This window comes from Oncorhynchus nerka, linkage group LG26 (genome assembly GCF_034236695.1).
Source record: "Oncorhynchus nerka isolate Pitt River linkage group LG26, Oner_Uvic_2.0, whole genome shotgun sequence".
Taxonomy (NCBI): Eukaryota; Metazoa; Chordata; class Actinopteri; order Salmoniformes; family Salmonidae; genus Oncorhynchus; species Oncorhynchus nerka.
Window position 1 is genome coordinate 22,151,430 of NC_088421.1, and position 18,964 is coordinate 22,170,393.

At 40.9% G+C, this 18,964-nt stretch overlaps 1 protein-coding gene across 2 annotated transcripts; it reads left to right on the top strand.

Annotated features, from left to right (window-relative positions):
* The first annotated feature begins 34 nt into the window (after positions 1–34).
* Positions 35–14,545, top strand: LOC115121780 (protein FAM83F-like). Of its 2 annotated transcripts, XM_065010250.1 has the most exons (6): positions 36–4,106; positions 8,769–8,936; positions 9,932–10,053; positions 10,174–10,782; positions 11,031–11,200; positions 11,303–14,545. In XM_065010250.1, the coding sequence occupies exons 1-6, from the start codon at positions 3,636–3,638 to the stop codon at positions 11,347–11,349; spliced, it is 1,587 nt and encodes a 528-aa protein (XP_064866322.1). In that variant the 5' UTR covers positions 36–3,635; the 3' UTR covers positions 11,350–14,545. The 2 variants fall into 2 exon arrangements, with proteins under 2 accessions (XP_029506776.2, XP_064866322.1); XM_029650916.2 differs by lacking the exon at positions 11,303–14,545 and having other exon boundaries at positions 35–4,106; positions 10,174–11,185.
* Positions 14,546–18,964: the final 4,419 nt, after the last annotated feature.

The window sequence follows — 18,964 nt, forward strand, 5'->3', positions numbered from 1 at the left end:
TGTTGTTTGGCTCACTAGGATAATCGGATCGTCTCAGTGAAATGTTGTTTGGCTCACTAGGATAATCGGATCGTCTCCGGTGAAATGTTGTTTGGCTCACTAGGATAATCGGATCGTCTCCGGTGAAATGTTGTTTGGCTCACTAGGATAATCGGATCGTCTCCGGTGAAATGTTGTTTGGCTCACTAGGATAATCGGATCGTCTCCAGTGAAATGTTGTTTGGCTCACTAGGATAATCGGATCGTCTCCAGTGAAATGTTGTTTGGCTCACTAGGATAATCGGATCGTCTCCGGTGAAATGTTGTTTGGCTCACTAGGATAATCGGATCGTCTCCGGTGAAATGTTGTTTGGCTCACTAGGATAATCGGATCGTCTCCAGTGAAATGTTGTTTGGCTCACTAGGATAATCGGATCGTCTCCAGTGAAATGTTGTTTGGCTCACTAGGATAATCGGATCGTCTCCAGTGAAATGTTGTTTGGCTCACTAGGATAATCAGATCGTCTCCAGTGAGATAGTTTGTCACTTGCAAATTGAAGGAAATTGTTCGGATGCTACTTTAAGAAGTGATTGTTTGACAATCAGATGGAAACATCATGACTTGTTGTGTTCATTTTAATCACAGCCCCGCCCCCACAGGAGGCCTTTTGCCTTTTGGTAGGCCGTTATTGTAAATAAGAATTTGTTAACTGACTTGCCTAGTTAAATAAAGGTTACAGGTTAAACAAAAATGGCACATTAAAAGGTAATTTATTTTTACAGTTAAATGATGTCTTTACTATAAAACCCATAACAAAATGTTGTCCACCCAAATCACTAAGTCCGCCCCTGTTTGTAAGGGAACTTCCACAACCCAACTACAGTGTCATTTCCATTGGAGGTTGAAAACTGGGAGCTTTGCTGCCACACATTTACTGTATGGTACTACACTTTTTGTATTGCTACCTTTTTGTATTGTTTGTAGTGCTTGCTTTTAATTGTAAGGTCGCCATAGCAAATGATGTCTTGTTAGTGAACTACCAAATTTACAATGTCAGTTTGGGTATGCTGGTCATCTGTCTAAATTAAAACAATGATGTATATAAACCCTGGCTTGCTGATGCTATGTATTAGCCAATGAGATGCTCTGAAACCACCGGTCGGCCATATTGTCACTCCTCAAAAGCAGTCTTCCATAGGAATTCTTCAGTATTTAATAGAAAATGTTTTTAGGACAAAATTACATGTTTTTAAGTATTTTTTGTTGTAGTTGGGACAGTATTTTCAAAAACATTACTCTATTGATCTGACACAGAACTACAGTATATTCCTGACCTGCAGTGTTGGGTAATAGTGAACTACATGTAATTCAACTAGTAATTTAACTACATTTTTCAGTAGCTCAGTGGTAGTTGAACTAAATTCAATCAAGGTAGTGTTTTCAGTAGTTATATAAACAAAATGCAATGTAATGTTGTAGTAACTACTGGAAATACACACTACTTTTTATTTCAAATAAAGTAAAATATGAGTGAAGTAGGCAATCGTTTCCATTCTTTTTCAGCATCAGATATGCCTTATCCAATTACTACAGCGTTACATTGCAAAAAAAAGGAATTAACTACTGAAAACACTACCTAGATTTGAATATAGTCTTGCAATTTGTAGTCTATGACATTTCAGATTTACATATGATACTTTTTCACAAACAAGTTTGGATGTAGTAAACTACGTTTCAATGTAACTTTAGTTATGTAAACTATATTTTCCTTAAGGGAAGCATTAGTGTAGCTTAACTTCTTCCAGAGTGAAGTAATTGGTGGCTTGGTAAACTAGCCTACAGTACCAGTCAAAAGTTTGGACACACATACTCATTCAAGGGTTTTTCTTTATTTTGTACTATTTTCTACATTGTAGAATACTAGTGAAGACATCAAAACTATGAAATAACACATATGGAATCATGTAGTATGCAATAAAAAAAGTATTTTAGATTCTTCAAAGTAGCCACCCTTTGCCTAGATGACAGCTTTGCACACTCTTGGTATTCTCTCAACCAGCTTCACCTGGAATGCCTTTCCAACAGTCTTGAAGGAGTTCCCACATATGCTGAGAGTAAGGGGTGCGAACTGGCGGCAGAGAAGTCAGACGCAGGAGAGAAATAACTGTGTTTCCAACGGTGCAGTTTATTAACAAAACCCACCGGAAAACAGAATAAAATAAATGGGTACATAACCCAACGCACACCAGGACAGACGTGCACAATAAACAATCACCGACAAGGACATGAGGGGGAACAGAGGGTAAAATACACAACATGTAATGATGGGATTGGAACCAGGTGTGATGGAAGACAAGACAAAACCAAAGGAAAATGAAAAGAGGATCAGCATTGGCTAGAAGGTCGGTGACTTCAACCGCCGAACACCGCCCGAACAAGGAGAGGGACCAACTTCGGCCTTTCCTTCACTCTGAAACGTTAAATGTTCTTGACATTTTCCGGATTGACTAACCTTCATGTCAAAGTAATGATGAACTGTAATTTCTCTTTGCTTATTTGAGCTGTTCGTACCATAATATGGACTTGGTCTTTTACCAAATAAGGCTATATTCTGTATGCCACTCCTACCTTGTCACAACACAACTGACTGGCTCAAACACATTGAGAAGGAAAGAAATTCCACAAATTAACTTTTTACAAGGCACACCTGTTAAGTGAAATGCATTCCAGGTGACTACCTCATGAAGCTGGTTGAGAGAATGCCAAGTGTGCAAACCTGTCATCAAGGCAAAGGGAACCAGGCGTGAAGAATCTCAAATCTATTTGGATTATTTTAACACTTTTTTGGTTACTACATGATTATGTGTTATTTCACATGTGTTATTTCATAGTTTTGATGTCTTCACTATTATTCTACAATGTAGAAAATAGTGAAATAAATAAAAACCCTGCAATGAGTAGGTGTGTCCAAACTTTTGACTGGTACTGTATATTTTCAGAGTAGCTTCCCCAACACTGCTGACCTGTGACCAAATGCTTTTGTTAAAATGTATGTCACAGAACCAGAGCATCCAAGAAAAGTATCCGAAGCACAGGGTCTGATAAATACATTTGGAATTGAACTGTTTTGGTTTTTGCTTTGAGTCATTTCATTTTAGTTGGCTAGACATTACAACATCATGTAGGCTAATTTATCTGTATTGAGTTCTATGTCAAACCTACAAGCCTATACACTACAGTACCAATGTGCTTTACGTGACACCACTCAATTCTTGGTTGGCCTTTATGGAAATTCAAAATAATCACATTCTCCATGCAAGAATTACCTCAACCCCACACAAAGATGGCGCCGTACTGTATGGCTGCCGTCTTTGCTATTTTGTGATAATTGTTCCTTGTTTTATAGTAAACCTACTACTTATATCGATTACTGCATTGTTGGGAAAGAATTTGCAAGAAAGCCATTTCACTTTTCTTGTGCACGTGACAATAAAACTTGACATTTGAAACAGATTATAACAGTTTAGAACTCCTCCCCCTACCTCTTGAACGTCACCTGTGTACGCGCCCAACACCTACAGGTAAAGGTGTATGCAAAGGAGAACTGCGGGGGAAGGAAGAATTAACGGTTGGAAAAATTTCGGATACCGCTGCTATGGCCGAGTCTCAGCTTCTGTGCATGGACGAAGATCATGTCAACGAAAAGATACCCGAATCCAAAGCAGAGTTCTACTACTGCGAGGAGCAGCGAGCCGCGCTCGAGCAACTATTGAAGAACGGTGATGGCGCGTTCAAGATGCGACTGAAAGAGGACAACGTCAGAGACTTTCTATCCGCCCGCGAGGTTAAATGGATTCGAAAAACTTTTGATGAATATGATTCCGATAGTGAGTCCGAGAAGGGCGAATACGAAAAGGCTCAGGAGTCCAATGCAGACTCGGGGGTCCACTCCACATACTGGCCTCAGATGTCGGACACGGATGTCCCGCCGCTTGACATCGGCTGGCCAGGCAGCACTAGTTTCTATAAAGGTGTCACTCGAGTATCCGTTCATACGCACCCACCCAAAAACAAGGGGCCCCATATAAAAGAGGTTGTCAGGAGACTCATTCAAGAATCGAACAAGGTAATTACAGTTCTAATATAAATTGATAACGGCATATTACACATGAATAACGTAGTTTACATACTTTTTTCTCAGCCCTAAATTATTGAGTGATGCCCTCACATTGTTCCCTCTCATTCTTTGTAGCTCAGAACAGTTTACAAATGACTTTGAATCCTGAGTCAGCATGACCCTGAATCATGCATGTGTGTTCTTCATCTTAACAAGTTATAAAATGGGTTCTGTTAATTTAATGTAAACTTCTCAACACTACATAGAATAGTTAGTGTCAGTTCTAGTGGTCTATTTATCAGGTCTGAATTTGTCAGTGTAGTTACTACAGTCGCCTCATAGGCCTTGTGACAGCAACCTCCTTTTTTTGACATTAGGTTTTATTACCTGCTTGGTTACTTCTCAGGTAGCCTAGTGCTTAGAGCATTGGACCAGTAACCAAAAGGTTGCTAGATCAAATCCCGATCTCACAAGGTAAAAATCTGTCGTTCTGCCCCTGAGCAAGTTAACCCACTGTTCCTAGGCCGTCATTACAAATAAGATGTTTTTCTTAACTGACTTGCCTTGTTAAATAAAGGTTAAAAAAGAAGAAAAAGAGAAAGGGTACGTGTCTAATTGTTCTTCATTTACCTACAGTGCCCTCAGAAAGTATTCATACCCCTTGACTTTGGCAGTCATGTGAATTCAACAAGAGATGTGTGTCCTTAAGGCTTAGAACAGCCAGGTCCTGGCTCAACTGATGAGTCGTACTGTAAAATGAACCAAGGCGATTAGCAACAATGTAAAACATCTACTTCTATTTTGATTTTATTATGAAATGAAACGATTACATAATTGACAATTGTTGATGATTAACTATTGATTTATGTTACGTTGTTATTATCATAGATATAGAACACTGATATGGTAATCTCAATCATCTTCATTTTCTCCCCTTCATCACGTCGTTACGTTCTACAATGAATTATCAACAGTTAACAGGAGTTTTGAATGTTCACAGTAGATCTCTAACTGGATGGGACACATGTAGTAGATAGGCATATTGTAACAAGCAACGCCCCATGTGGAGGAGCTGGAAAGGCCAAACATTTCACAGTTCTAAATGTCAGACAGTTTCACATCAGAACCTGTAACAAGTCATTCAAAAGTGTTTCCCCAGCCTCACGTCAGTGTTTAAAAACACATCCACACAACGCTTTCTCCTCCCACATCCACTGTAATTCAACTCACTCCATCAAGAGTCCCTCCCCCTCTAAATGGCTGCGTAACCTGTCCGTCATGCTGCCTGGGACTAAATGTCAGGAGGAAGAACACGCATAACTCCGGGGTTAAGCTTGGCACAGGAGGACACGGCTATAGAGGAAGGAGATAAGCATGCAAACTTGAGCTTAAACACTGTGGGTGTAAGTAGCCCAAATCCAGATAAGAGACTGGAGTGTTTGACCAGGTTACAGTTAACTTCTCTGGAACAATGGAATAATGCATACTCACTTTACATTCACATTTTATCTCCATTTCATGCAATCTCAATGTTAATATTTTTTATCCTCGTACATGCAAAGTTGATTCTTGTCCATATCCGGTTTCTGGCTCTTCCTTAGTCCACTGTTGACACAGTCCCAAAATGTTTTGCTTGTCAGCAGTCAAGTTCTCAAGATATTGAACTTTCAAGAAGCAAAGTGTTATTTTCCACATCATCATGATGATGCACAAGATTGTGGGACTGTTTCAACAGTGGACTAATGACAAAATACCAAAAGATGGTATTTCACTGAGAACAATGCAAATGATGGGTCATTGTTCACTCCTTGAGACAGGTTAATGATCTACTGACAGGGAAGACAAACCCGTGACCAGCTGTTCTGTGTGCATATGACTAGGTATGTCAATGAACTAAACAAACTGAAATCGTTGACAGGCCGTCATTTTAAATACGAATTTGTTCTTAATTGACCTGCCTGTTAAAATAAAGATACAAAAAAATAGAAAATAAAGGACAAGCCAGGAAGTGACTCTAGCCTTACTATAAAAAGGCCTTCACTGTCCAATACTTTGTCATCACCACTCCTTTACCATTGTCAGCATAAGGCAGAGAGCATTACACTGTACAGTGTACACATTACACATTACAGTGTGGTACAGGACTAGGTCATAGTAATGCACCAGTGCTCACATTTCTTCACATGCAAAGTCTGTGCTCCTGAAAGACAACCATTTCTGTTTTTACCTAAATGAATGCCATTCAAGGATTATAGGATTTACATTTCAATAACTGTGTGTGTGTTTGTGTGTCTGTGTGTGTATGTGTGTGTGTGTGTGGTTGTGTGTGGTCGTATGTCTGTGTGTTAGAGGTCGACCGATTAATCGGAATGGCCGATTAATTAGGGCCGATTTCAAGTTTTCATAACAATTGGAAATCGGTATTTTTGGACACCGATTTGGCCGATTAATTTTGTACATTTATTTTACACCTTTATTTAATCTTTATTTAACTAGCAAGTCAGTTAAGAACACATTCTTATTTTCAATGACGGCCTATGAACAGTGGGTTAACTGCCTCGTTCAGGGGCAGAACGACACATTTTTTACTTGTTAACTCGGGGGATTCAATCTTGCAACCTTACAGTTAACGAGTCCAACGCTCTAACCACCTGATTACATTGCACTCCACGAGGAGACTGCCTGTTATTCGAATGCAGTAAACCAAGAGAAGTTGCTAGCTAGCATTAAACTTATCTTATAAAAAACAATCAATCAATCAATCATAATCACTAGTTAACTACACATGGTTGATGATGTTACTAGTTTAGCTAGTGTGTCCTGCGTTGCATATAATCGATGCGGTGCGTATCGTTTCTCCAATGTGTACCTAACCATGAACATCAATGCCTTTCTTAAAATCAATACACAGAAGTATTTATTTTTAAACCTGCATATTTAGCTAAAAGAAATCCAGGTTAGCAGGCAATATTAACCAGGTGAAATTGTGTCACTTCTCTTGCGTTCATTGCACGCAGAGTCAGTGAATATGCAACCGTTTGGGCTGCCTAATTTGCCAGAATTTTACGTAATTATGACATAACATTGAAGGTTGTGCAATGTAACAGGAATATTTAGACTTATGGATGCCACATGTTAGATGAAATACGGAACGGTTCCGTATTTCACTGAAAGAATAAACGTCTTGTTTTCGAGATGATAGTTTCCGGATTCGACCATATTAATGACCTACGGCTTGTATTTCTGTGTGTTATCATGTTATAACTAAGTCTATGATTTGATAGAGCAGTCTGACTGAGCGATGGTAGGCAGCATTCATTCAAACAGCACTTTTGTGCGTTTGCCAGCAGCTGTTTATGACTTCAAGCCTATCAACTCTCGAGATTAGGCTGGTGTAACCGATGTGAAATGGCTAGCTAGTTAGCGGGGTGCGTTTCAAACGTCAGTTGCTCTGAGACTTGGAGTAGTTGTTCCCTTTGATCTGCATGGGTAACGCTGCTTCGAGGGTGGCTGTTGTCGTTGTGTTCCTGGTTCGAGCCCAGGTAGGAGCGAGGAGAGGGACGGAAGCTATACTGTTACACTGGCAATACTAAAGTGCCTATAATAACATCCAATAATCAAAGGTTAATGAAATACAAATGGTATAGAGAGAAATAGCCCTATAATTCCTATAATAACTACAACCTAAAACTTCTTACCTGGGAATATTGAAGACTCATGTTAAAAGGAACCACAAGCTTTCATATGTTCTCATGTTCTGAGCAAGGAACTTAAACGTTAGCTTTCTTACATGGCACATACTGCACTTTTACTTTCTTCTCCAACACTTTGTTTTTGCATTATTTAAACCAAATTGAACATGTTTCATTATTTATTTGAGGCTAAATGGATTTTTATTGATGTATTATGTTAAGTTAAAATAAGTGTTCATTCAGTATTGTTGTAATTGTCATTATTACAAATACATAAAAAAAATTGTCAGATTCATCGGTATCGGCTTGAAAATCATAATCGGTCGACCTCTATTGTGTGTGTGTGGTTGTGGGTCTGTGTGTGTCTGTGTGTGTCTGTGTGTGTGTGTACCGGTATATGATCATGTGTGCGCACATGTGTGTGAGGTGTCGGGGTTATTTATTGAATTGACACTTTTGCCTTTCCTTTGTCCTCTCTGATCTTTGTAAATATCAACTAGTCTGGTATTATTCATCAGATTTATCAGTCACCTTCTCAAGCCTCTCAAATATTTTGACATACTTCTGTTTGGATTGAAGTGGAAAAGTTGTCATAAGAAAATAAATCTTGACATTTTGGCTCAACTCGTTTTTCCAGTTAATTAGGGAGATTCTAATCTTACTCGAGCAATTGAACCACAAGTCTCCTGCTTTGAGTCCTTCAAATCCACCCCCTGTATATGGCTTTGTTATTGTTATGTCATTTTCTTGTGTTACTTTTAGATTACAATCATTTTTTTTCTCACTCTAGTTTATTTAGTCAATATTTTCTTATCTCTCTTTCTTGAACTGAATTGTTGGTTAAGGGTTTGCAAGTAAGCATTTCACGGTAAGGTCTACCTGTTGTATTCAGCGCATGTGACAAATACAATTTAATTTGATACAGAGATATCATCCCCCTCTGTTCTTCCTCTATAACGGTCCTATGTGTGATCCTCAGGTAGTAGCCGTGGTCATGGACCACCTTACAGACCTGCAGATCCTTCAGGACCTATTGGACGCAGCACAGAGACGAGGGGTGGCTGTGTACATCATACTGGAGGCTCGTGGTATGCCCCACTTCCTGGATATGTGCACTCGTTTACAGATCACTGCTCTGCATCTACGGGTAAGACAGGGATGCTTTGGCAGGCAGTAGGCAACAAACAAACAGGAACAAGTGATAGTTAGCTATGGTATTACCATGTCATTACCATGTAAATAGCAGAGTGTCATGTGAACGGAAAGTGCAGCCACAACTTCTTGGCAGTAAAAAACTGAATATTCCTCTGGCCTATTCTTTTATCATCATCCATATTGGCACACTGTCTATACTGGTGTAGGATCTTAATTTGAGCCAGTTTGCTACAGCAGGAAAATAATCCTGCAGCAACAGGAGATGGGAATTATTATGTGGATTATAATTCATGGGCATTTTTGTAGGGGTTGATACATTTTTCAGAAGGGAAAATCAAGTCTGACATTTCAAAGTGGAAACCTCAAATACACCACAAGTGAAAAATGCAATGCATGAAAGTTCTCCTGCAACATGGTGATCAAATTAAGATCCTACATCTGTAGATGTTGATCTATGTAGATGAAAGCTTGTGCAGTAGATCTATTTTATATGGAATGCTGGATGACCTAGTGTGTGTGTGTGTGGTGTCAGTTGATAAGCCTCTGAAAGGCCCTTCCAGTGTTGAGACTCTGTCATTGTTGTTTCATAGAAACTGCTCTTCATTGAGCCGAAAACAATCCAGTCCTGTGGAACTTGATCCTTGACCAAACAAGTGTTAACAGCATAGGGTAGCATCCTTCTGACGTGTCTGTTTCTGTGTTTATGTCTCGGACAGTCTTTTTCACTCTCTCCAACTCTCCCATTCCTTGCTCAGTAAATAGACCTGCCTCGACTGTATACTCAAGGGGTTTAACTCAACCCTTGCATCACCAGTTTCGGATTTGCTTACCTTGAAAGTTTACTTTGGTCGTGGGTGGTAACAGCACAATTTCCCTTAGTGTTTGATATGATACTGTTCAGTACTTAGAAGTCTGATAGTCACTGACTAATGGTTTATACTGTAATAAGGGCACCTGTCTAACTCAGTATCTGTGTGACTCTTTCAGAACCTGCGTGTGCGAACGGTGAAAGGTTCTGGGCTGGCCCTGTCATTTGGCAGGCTGCCCGGCTCTCTGTGCTCCAAATACATGCTGGTGGACGGAGAAAAGGTTATGTTTGGCTCTTACAGGTCAGTCATTTTCTCAGTCATACACTTCCACTCACATTCATTCAGCCAGAGCAAACATGATTTTTTCCTACTCTTTGAGCTTTGAGTCTGTGTCTCACTCTCTTGTTCTGTCATCTCCAGCTTCACATGGAGCTCCTCTAGGATGGACAGGAACACCATCACAGTAATGTCTGGGCAGGTGGTGGACTTCTTCGACAATGACTTCAGGGAAATGTATGCTGTATCTGAGAATGTGGACCTTTACAAGGAGTTCCACATAACCAAGCCTCCCATGCCTGCCCCGGTACGGAAGGTGGTGGTCCCCAAGCCCCTGTTGATGTCCACCTCCCGTTTCCAGGTGTCTCTAGGGGACTCTCGGGGGCAGGCTGACCAGAGGGTGCCTGCACATAAATACCACAACCCTAAGTATTCTCTGGTGGTGGGGAACAGTCTCGGGCTCACTGGGTCCTTACAGGACCTCTCCGCACTCAGAGATTCACTGGGCGGAGGACTCGAACGGAACGGACTGTCGACGCTACTCCATGCCAAAGGGGGCAGTAGTGTGGAACTGGACAAGGTCACTGCGAAGTCCCCCAGTTCTACTGTGCAGGATGAGGAGGATGGGAAGGGAGGTTCGCAGAAGCACCAGGCCTTAGGTGGAAAGAAACAACGCAGTTCTTTCAGGCTCTTCCTGAAAGGCAGAGGATCCAATCACAACAGTGAGACTATAGAGGAGGATGGGGCCACTCCTTCAAGCCCCTCCTCCACCCGCCCAACCCCTTCCCCTAGCCGCCCAACCCCCACCCCTAGCCACCCAACCCCCACACCTAGCCACCCAACTCCCTTCCCTAGCCGCCCAACCCCTCCCTTGCCCATCGAACCCCCTCCCCTACCCACCCAACCCCTCACTTACCCACCGAACCCCTCCCCTTGCAACCCAAACCCCTCCCTACCCACTCAACACCCTCCCCTACCTGCCCAAACCCCTCCCCGACCCGCCAAAGCCCCTCTTCTACCCGCAAAGTCTCAGAGACGAATAGCACTGCCACTGATGACTCATTTGAGATGGTAGAGAAACCATCCCTGTTGAAATTTAAGAACAAAAAGCCTTCAAAAATGCCTCAAAGAAGTATGTCTCTAATGACCCTCAACAAAGGAGAGGATGACGGTATGTTGTTATATTCTACCATTTGTGGTTTTCATTTGTCTGCAATAGTCCCTCACGTGGACTGTTTGATGGCTCATCCCTTCTTTTCTCCTTTCCCTCTAGGAAAGCGACACAAGAAGCCTTCCAAGAAGAACTGCATCCAGTCCTGAGATGAAGAGAGGGAGGACAGGATCAGCTGGGAGAGACAGAGCCAGAGGACATTTGAAGTAATTGCCATTATCAGATGCAGTATTAGATGTGGAGTAGGAGTATAGTGATTACATGTCATGGCTGGAGTATAGTAATGACATGTCATGGCAGGAGTATAGCAATTGCATATCATGGCAGGGGTATAGTAATTACATGTCATGGCAGGAGTATAGTAAATACATGTCATGGCAGGAGTATAGTAATTACATGGCATGGCTGGAGTATAGTAATTACATGCCATGGCAGGAGTATAGTAATTACATTTCATGGCAGGAGTATAGTAATGACATGTCATGGCAGGAGTATAGTAATTACATGTCATGGCAGGAGTATAGTGATAACATGTCATGGCAGAAGTCGCTCTGGATAAGAGCGTCTGCTAAATGACTTAAATGTAAATGTAAATGTAATGGCAGGAGTATAGTGATTACATGTCATGGCAGGAGTATAGTGATAACATGTCATGGCAGGAGTATAGTAATTACATGCCATGGCAGGAGTATAGTGATTACATTTCATGGCAGGAGTATAGTGATTACATGTCATGTCATGAGTATAATAATGACATGTCATGACAGGAGTATAGTAATTGCATATCATGGCAGGAGTGTAGTAATGATATGCCATGGCAGGAGTATAGTAATTACATGTCATGGCAGGAGTGTAGTAATGACATGGCATGGCTGGAGTATAGTAATGACATGCCATGGCAGGAGTGTAGTAATGATATGCCATGGCAGGAGTATAGTAATTACATGTCATGGCAGGAGTATAGTAAATACATGTCATGGCAGGAGTGTAGTAATGACATGTCATGGCAGGAGTATAGTGATAACATGTCATGGCAGGAGTGTAGTAATGACATGTCATGGCAGGAGTATAGTGATTACATGTCATGGCAGGAGTATAGTGATAACATGTCATGGCAGGAGTGTAGTAATGACATGTCATGGCAGGAGTATAGTAAATACATGTCATGGCAGGAGTGTAGTAATGACATGTCATGGCAGGAGTATAGTGATAACATGCCATGGCAGGAGTGTAGTAATGATATGCCATGGCAGGAGTATAGTAATTACATGTCATGGCAGGAGTATAGTAAATACATGTCATGGCAGGAGTGTAGTAATGACATGTCATGGCAGGAGTATAGTAAATACATGTCATGGCAGGAGTATAGTAAATACATGTCATGGCAGGAGTATAGTAATTACATGTCATGGCAGGAGTATAGTAAATACATGTCATGGCAGGAGTATAGTAATGACATGTCATGGCAGGAGTATAGTAATTACATGTCATGGCAGGAGTATAGTAAATACATGTCATGGCAGGAGTATAGTAATTACATGTCATGGCAGGAGTATAGTAAATACATGTCATGGCAGGAGTGTAGTAATGACATGTCATGGCAGGAGTGTAGTAATGACATGTCATGGCAGGAGTGTAGTAAATACATGTCATGGCAGGAGTGTAGTAATGACATGTCATGGCAGGAGTGTAGTAAATACATGCCATGGCAGGAGTGTAGTAATGACATGTCATGGCAGGAGTGTAGTAAATACATGTCTTGGCAGGAGTGTAGTAATGACATGTCATGGCAGGAGTATAGTAATTACATATCATGGCAGGAGTGTAGTAATGACATGCCATGGCAGGAGTGTAGTAATGACATGCCATGGCAGGAGTATAGTAATTACATATCATGGCAGGAGTATAGTAATGACATGCCATGGCAGGAGTGTAGTAATGACATGCCATGGCAGGAGTGTAGTAATGACATGCCATGGCAGGAGTATAGTAATTACATGTCATGGCAGGAGTGTAGTAAGTACATATCATGGCAGGAGTGTAGTAATGACATGCCATGGCAGGAGTATAGTAATTACATATCATGGCAGGAGTATAGTAAGTACATATCATGGCAGGAGTGTAGTAATGACATGCCATGGCAGGAGTATAGTAATTACATATCATGGCAGGAGTATAGTAATTACATATCATGGCAGGAGTGTAGTAATGACATGCCATGGCAGGAGTATAGTAATTACATATCATGGCAGGAGTATAGTAATTACATATCATGGCAGGAGTGTAGTAAGTACATATCATGGCAGGAGTATAGTAATTACATATCATGGCAGGAGTGTAGTAATTACATGTCATGGCAGGAGTGTAGTAATTACATGTCATGGCAGTATAGTAATGACATGCCATGGCAGGAGTATAGTAATTACATGTGCTGCTCATTCTATGTACTACTATAATGTTCCTTAGTGAGACTTGGTGTGAGACTGTGTGGACCGCCACTGCCTTATCAGTTAGAGTAGTGAGGGTCTTCAATGCCAGACTCACTTCCTTTAATATGAGCCTAATGTTGTTGTTTAGCAGGAGTGATCTAATGCCACATACCAGTGAGTGTCTCCTGAGTCCTGCCCGTCTCAGATGGCATTCACCACCTGTGTCAGGGAAATGCCAATACAGACTTGATTGGTCAGTCATTCGATGCTTGAAAACTGATCTTATGTTACTGCTCACATGTCATAAGAAATCAACATGTTGTATTGCTCTTCCCTGTATCACTGTCATTGAAACGGCTGCTTTTAAACCTAAACAAATGGATGGCGTTAAAAACACAGGTATAGATCTATTCTGAATGTGTCTATCCTTCAGGTTACTATGGAGAAGGAAAAGTGATCAGCTCTCTTCTCTCACACAAGGTGTCACCTTACCAAGGGCATTTGTTAAATTGTTAGTGGACTGGCCCTTATCTCCACTGGAGTGTGTAGTGTCTGAATAATGGATGTTGTTTTAACAGATCAGACACCGATCACACACTTCTGCTGTTAACATACAACAATACATTGTCTCTAAACCTATGTGACATTATAAACATGTCACTGGTCCATGGCTATATCTGTCATCTTAATAAAAAAGAAGCAATAGGGACTAAGACATATTTTGCTTATTTTTTATGCATAGCAATTACAAAGAGCAAAGGACATTTTCTCATTGAAATTATAGTGTGAAGTCTTGTATATAAAAATGCCAAAGATGTATGAGACCACACATACTTCATGTAATTGACTGACTTCCTATCTCTGAGGTGTGACTGTTGTTTTATATGAAATCATGATATAAAAAATAACTTGTCTATTTTGTTTTGCAATCATTTACAGAGGACTTAGATAGTTTTGCTAAATCAAATCTTCTCCACAGTCATGTGATTTTTTGTTTTTGGACATGATCACATTTTTCTTGCTCAACCTTTAGATAACATTTCCTGCCACTATCTTATCTGTCGATTTGTCGAAGAAATTGACGACTGTGCAGGAGCTCCGCTTAATCCTAACTCTGCTAGTTGTAGATATGGTTTGGGTGGGTATACACATGTTTTGGCTGCCGGTATAATAAGTGCAGTTGATAGCTGTTTATTCTCTCTCTCTGGGTGCATCAGTGTTTTTATTCTCTCTCTCTGGGTGCATCAGTGTTTTTATTCTCTCTCTCTGGGTGCATCAGTGTTTTTATTCTCTCTCTCTGGGTGCATCAGTGTTTTTATTCTCTCTCTGGGTGCATCAGTGTTTTTATTCTCTCTCTTGGTGCATCAGTGTTTTTATTCTCTCTCTGGGTGCATCAGTGTTTTTATTCTCTCTCTCTGGGTGCATCAGTGTTTTTATTCTCTCTCTTGGTGCATCAGTGTTTTTATTCTCTCTCTCTGGGTGCATCAGTGTTTTTATTCTCTCTCTCTGGGTGCATCAGTGTTTTTATTCTCTCTCTCTGGGTGCATCAGTGTTTTTATTCTCTCTCTCTGGGTGCATCAGTGTTTTTATTCTCTCTCTCTTGGTGCATCAGTGTTTTTATTCTCTCTCTCTGGGTGCATCAGTGTTTTTATTCTCTCTCTCTGGGTGCATCAGTGTTTTTATTCTCTCTCTCTGGGTGCATCAGTGTTTTTATTCTCTCTCTGGGTGCATCAGTGTTTTTATTCTCTCTCTTGGTGCATCAGTGTTTTTATTCTCTCTCTCTGGGTGCATCAGTGTTTTTATTCTCTCTCTCTGGGTGCATCAGTGTTTTTATTCTCTCTCTTGGTGCATCAGTGTTTTTATTCTCTCTCTCTGGGTGCATCAGTGTTTTTATTCTCTCTCTCTTGGTGCATCAGTGTTTTTATTCTCTCTCTCTGGGTGCATCAGTGTTTTTATTCTCTCTCTCTGGGTGCATCAGTGTTTTTATTCTCTCTCTCTGGGTGCATCAGTGTTTTTATTCTCTCTCTCTCTGGGTGCATCAGTGTTTTTATTCTCTCTCTCTGGGTGCATCAGTGTTTTTATTCTCTCTCTGGGTGCATCAGTGTTTTTATTCTCTCTCTGGGTGCATCAGTGTTTTTATTCTCTCTCTCTTGGTGCATCAGTGTTTTTATTCTCTCTCTCTTGGTGCATCAGTGTTTTTATTCTCTCTCTGGGTGCATCAGTGTTTTTATTCTCTCTCTCTGGGTGCATCAGTGTTTTTATTCTCTCTCTCTGGGTGCATCAGTGTTTTTATTCTCTCTCTCTGGGTGCATCAGTGTTTTTATTCTCTCTCTCTGGGTGCATCAGTGTTTTTATTCTCTCTCTCTGGGTGCATCAGTGTTTTTATTCTCTCTCTCTGGGTGCATCAGTGTTTTTATTCTCTCTCTCTGGGTGCATCAGTGTTTTTATTCTCTCTCTCTGGGTGCATCAGTGTTTTTATTCTCTCTCTTGGTGCATCAGTGTTTTTATTCTCTCTCTCTGGGTGCATCAGTGTTTTTATTCTCTCTCTGGGTGCATCAGTGTTTTTATTCTCTCTCTCTGGGTGCATCAGTGTTTTTATTCTCTCTCTTGGTGCATCAGTGTTTTTATTCTCTCTCTCTGGGTGCATCAGTGTTTTTATTCTCTCTCTCTTGGTGCATCAGTGTTTTTATTCTCTCTCTCTTGGTGCATCAGTGTTTTTATTCTCTCTCTTGGTGCATCAGTGTTTTTATTCTCTCTCTCTGGGTGCATCAGTGTTTTTATTCTCTCTCTCTTGGTGCATCAGTGTTTTTATTCTCTCTCTTGGTGCATCAGTGTTTTTATTCTCTCTCTCTGGGTGCATCAGTGTTTTTATTCTCTCTCTCTCTGGGTGCATCAGTGTTTTTATTCTCTCTCTCTTGGTGCATCAGTGTTTTTATTCTCTCTCTCTCTTGGTGCATCAGTGTTTTTATTCTCTCTCTCTGGGTGCATCAGTGTTTTTATTCTCTCTCTCTGGGTGCATCAGTGTTTTTATTCTCTCTCTTGGTGCATCAGTGTTTTTATTCTCTCTCTCTCTTGGTGCATCAGTGTTTTTATTCTCTCTCTCTGGGTGCATCAGTGTTTTTATTCTCTCTCTCTTGGTGCATCAGAGTTTTTATTCCCACCCTTGTTTGAAGAGAAATTTATGCGAGAATTCACTTTTAAAAAAAACATATAGACATTTCTTTGGTTCACTCTTGCCTGTGAAGCTTTAGGGAAAGGTTTCATAAGATTGTAGCCTAAGCTTACTGTACCTTCACTCAAACGGTGTACTGCATATTGTGTGTGGACATACAGTACTGTATATTTAACTGTGAGTGAGAGAGGACTTACAACATATACATACTGTGTATATTACAGTAGCCCTCTTCATGGATGTTGCTGTCACACGTGGGGAGGGTAAGTGTATCACTCCCTGCATCAACTCTCCTCCCTGTATGTTTTGTCTCTCATATCTGCATAAGAGCTATAGTAACCTCAGAGCAGAACCACAGCCCTATGACAGACACACATGCACACAGGAAGTGACGTGCACAGGAAGGATGCTTGTGTTTTTCATACCACAGGTGCAGGCCTCATTTCACAGTAGAAATACAGTACTTAAAGGAAAACCCCATCCAACAACAATATTTGGTTATTTGTTTCAGCAGTCCATTTCTAGTCCCAAAATGTCCCAAAAGGTTTTCAAGATGAATAACTTTCAAAATAGAGAAACACAGCCAGTATGATGCGTCTTTCATCACATGATGCTAAAAACAACGCAGCACCTCAGTACACAGTACCTCAGGATGACCACATGACATGATTCAATGTTTCTTCATTAGGAGCTGTGCATTTGGGTTGCTAAAATATATTTTCCCATGTCATGGGAGACATAAAGCATATTGATGAGTGGTTATTAAACTCTGACACCTAATAAGTATTGAAAACTGAAAACCAACAACAGATTATAATCTGGCACCATCTACTGGACATTTTAGAAATTCAAATAGTGTTTCCTTTGATAATATCTTTGTGTTTTTCCTTATTTGTGTTGAACAATATCAGATTGATTACATTTGTATCACTAAATAATAAAAATGGTTTAAAACTACTTAATTTGATTTTACACTGAACAAAAATATAAATGAAACATGCAACAATTTCAAAGATTTTACTGAGTTACAGTTCATAAAAGTAAATCAGTCAATTGAAATAAATTCATTACACTCTAATCTATGGATTTCATATGATTGGGAATGCAGATACACATATGTCAGTCACAGATAACTTAAAAAAGGTAAGGGTGTTTATCAGAAAACCATCAAATCTGGTGTGACCACCATTTGCCTCATGCAGCATGACAAAACTTCTTCGCATAGTTTTTAAAGCTGTTGATTGTGGCCTGTGGAATGTTGTCGCACTCCTCTGCTGTGCTAAATTGCTGGATATTATTGGGAACTGGATCACGCTGTTGGACACATCAATCCAGAGCGTCCCAAACTCATGCTCAATGGGTGACATGTCTGGTTAGTATGCAAATCATGTAAGAACAGGGACATTTTCAGCTTCCAGGAGTTGTGTCCAGATCCTTGCAACATGGGGCCGTGCATTATGCTGCTGAAACATGAGGTGATGGCGGCGGATGAATGGCACGACAATGGTCCTCAGGATCTCATCATGGTATCTCTGCGCATTCAAATTGACATTGATAAAAATGCAATCGTGTTCGTTGTCTGTAGCTTATGCCTGCCCATACCATAAACCCACTGCCACCATGGGGCTCGGTACCCACACGACGCCATACACACTGTCTGCCATCTGCCCAGTACAGTTGAAAATGGGATTTATCCGTGAAGAGCACACTTTTCCAGTGTGCCAGTGGCCATCGAAGGTGAGCATTTACCACTGAAGTTGGTTAAGATGCCAAACTGCAGTCAGGTCAAGACCCTGGTAAGGACGACGAGCACGCAGATGAGCTTCCCTAAAATGGTTTCTGACAGTTTGTGCAGAAACTATTTGGTTGTGCAAACCCATAGTTTCATCAGCTGTCCAGGTGGCTGGTCTCAGACGATCCCGCAGGTGAAGAAGCCGGATGTGGAGGTCCTGGTCTGGCGTGGTTACACGTGGTCTGCGGTTGTGAGGCCGGTTGAACGTACTGACAAAATCTCTAAAACGACATTGGTAGAGAAACAAGCATTCAATTCTCTGGCAACAGCTCTGGTGGACATTCCTGCAGTCAGCATGCCAATTGCATGCTCCCTCAAAACTTGAAACATCTGTGGCATTGTGTTGTGTAGCAAATTTTAGAGTGGCCTTT

Bases quoted from the DNA above. Each gene is read 5' to 3' on its own strand.
- LOC115121780 (XM_029650916.2), top strand. From the start codon at position 3,636: ATGGCCGAGTCTCAGCTTCTGTGCATGGACGAAGATCATGTCAACGAA. The intron at 8,937-9,931 runs GTAAGACAGGGA...TGACTCTTTCAG, and splicing joins TCACTGCTCTGCATCTACGG to AACCTGCGTGTGCGAACGGT. The intron at 10,054-10,173 runs GTCAGTCATTTT...TGTCATCTCCAG, and splicing joins GTTATGTTTGGCTCTTACAG to CTTCACATGGAGCTCCTCTA.